General features: G+C 18.4%; 1 protein-coding gene across 1 annotated transcript in view; it reads right to left on the reverse strand.

Moving 5' to 3' along the window:
- PF3D7_0703400 (conserved Plasmodium protein, unknown function) overlaps window positions 1-1832 on the reverse strand; it is a gene marked incomplete at both ends in the record, with an annotated part of 2463 nt that extends 631 nt beyond the window's left edge. Inside the window, one exon of the mRNA XM_001348931.1 lies at window positions 1-1832. This exon is cut by the window's left edge and continues 631 nt beyond it. Coding sequence (XP_001348967.1) covers window positions 1-1832 — 1832 coding nt within the window.
- Between the last annotated feature and the right edge of the window lie 668 nt (window positions 1833-2500).

A 2500-nucleotide genomic window follows, 5' to 3' on the forward strand; every position in this document is an offset into this window, starting at 1 on the left:
TTCGTTTCAGAAGATTTGTTAAAATGATCATACGATTTATTAAAATGATCAGACAATTTATTAGAATGATCAGACAATTTATTAGAATGATCAGACGATTTATTAGAATGATCAGACGATTTATTAAAATTATAAGACGCTTCATTAAAATTATCAGACGCTTCATTAAAATTATCAAACGATTTATTATAATATCCATTTGAATTATTACAATCTTGTATAAATTCCTTATTAATTGTTGCCCTTTCTTTATGCCCTCCTTCACATATTACACTTCCTTCCATTTTCTTTTCCTCCTTATTATTCACGTTATCATTGACTTTATTTTTATTCATAATAAATTTATTTATTATACAATTCAATAAGCGATATCTTTTTAATATGTCATTAATCTTAAAACTAATATGATATCCTTCTACATCTTTATATTTTATCAATAATTTTGAAGCACATGGGAAAAGGTACATAATATGTAACAGCTGCCTTTCGAAATTTGATAATTCATTCATATCATTATTATTATATATAGAGACACATTTTTTTTTAATTCTGCACATAAAATATTCATCTGGATACGCCTGTTTTAAATTATTATTCATTATTTTGTCTTTAATATTATGACGAGTTGATTTATTTAATAAATTATCACCATCTTGAATATTTATAGGTGGATTATTATTTACGTCTCTATAGTTTTGTTTACATTTATTAATGATATTATTATTTGATTCATTTTTTTTATATTCTCCCCTTTTCTTTTTATATTCATATGTTAATATATTATTATACAAATCAGGATATAAAACAAGGGATGTGGCAAAGATATCATGTTTTAAAATCTTCAAATTATATAATGATATAACACATTGATATAAATATTGTAAGTCAATAACATTTTTTGAATTTATTTCTAAAAAATTATATAAAAAGGAAGATAATTCAATAGAGTCTTCATAAATAACTTTTGTATATAATGTGTTAAAAAAAATTTTCTCAAGATATAATTTAATTTCTTTTTTTAAATCCTTTTCCTTTTTACAATATAAATTTATTAAAATTTTATTTTTATTATTAATTATTTTATTTGTATGACATATATGTGATATATTTCTTCTTTTATTATTCTTTTTCTTCTTATTATTTTTTTTTATATTTTTTTTATAACATTTCTTAAAAAATGTAATGAGTTTCTTATAATATATTAATTCTTTATAAATAGAAACGAATGAAAAAAAGAATATACAATGTGGTAAAATAAAATACATTTCATAATATAATTTACCTTTCGTTAGTTCTTTCAAATTATTAAAAAGATAAAAATAATTAATTTTTGAGGAAAATATATTTCTTTCAACAGGAACATAAATACCTATCACATTTCTTTTCATAATATTCATATCACCATCATCATTTGAACATAATTTAAATATATGATTCAATTTATTATTTCTATTATAATCATTATGATGATATGTCTTATACTCATTTACATTATTCTTCTCTTTTGTTATATTTTCATTTCTTAAATCATAATAATTCCATAAATTATAAATTTTTTCACAATTCTTATCCAAATAAATAATTCCAATTTTTTTTTTTTCAAAATTAAAAAAACCTTTTTCTCTTTTTTCTTTATTATTATTACTATTATTACAATAAATAGTTTCGATATGATTAATCATATTCTTAATATCTTTCACACTCTCGATTAATATGATAGGTACCTTTTTTGTACTAAACAACTTACCATTCTTAATTATTTTAGAACTTATTATGTAGGGCTTAATATGGATACATTTTCCAAAGAATGAATAAAAACACGACGCCAACATAACTTTTTTTTTTTTTTTTTTAACTTTTATGTAATATATATATATATATTATGTGTACAGATAATTACTTACATATTATTAAATACATCCTTATGATAAACTTTTCTATGGAAAATTAAATTATACATTTTGTGTCATATTTTATTATTTTATTATTTTACTATATCTTTTTTTTTTTTTTTTTCTCTATACATGACAAATATTATAAGATATATATATATATATATATATATATATATATATATATATATATTTATTTATTTATTTATTTATTTAAAGAAAAAATGTTCTTATTTTATAATTCGTATTATATCCTAATAATATCAATATAAAATTATACAAATGGTCATATTATACCCTTTCATTTTTACAGTTACCAAAAAAAAAAAAAAAAAAAAAAAAAAAATTAAAAAAGAAAAGATTAAACTGTAGAATTATTGCATTTTACATATATTAAAATATACATATATATATATTTATTTATATATTTATTCATTTATTCATTTATATTAATGTTTAGGTTAAAAAATGAGAAAGAAGAAAATATCTTTGAAGTCTCCACAGTGTACACCTTTCGTATTCTTATATATTTTGAACAAACATAATGGCAACATAAATATATAACAATAAGAAAAAAATATATCTTATTTATTTTTTTTATTTTTTTC

Source organism: Plasmodium falciparum (assembly GCF_000002765.6).
Source record: "Plasmodium falciparum 3D7 genome assembly, chromosome: 7".
Classification (NCBI taxonomy): Eukaryota; Apicomplexa; class Aconoidasida; order Haemosporida; family Plasmodiidae; genus Plasmodium; species Plasmodium falciparum.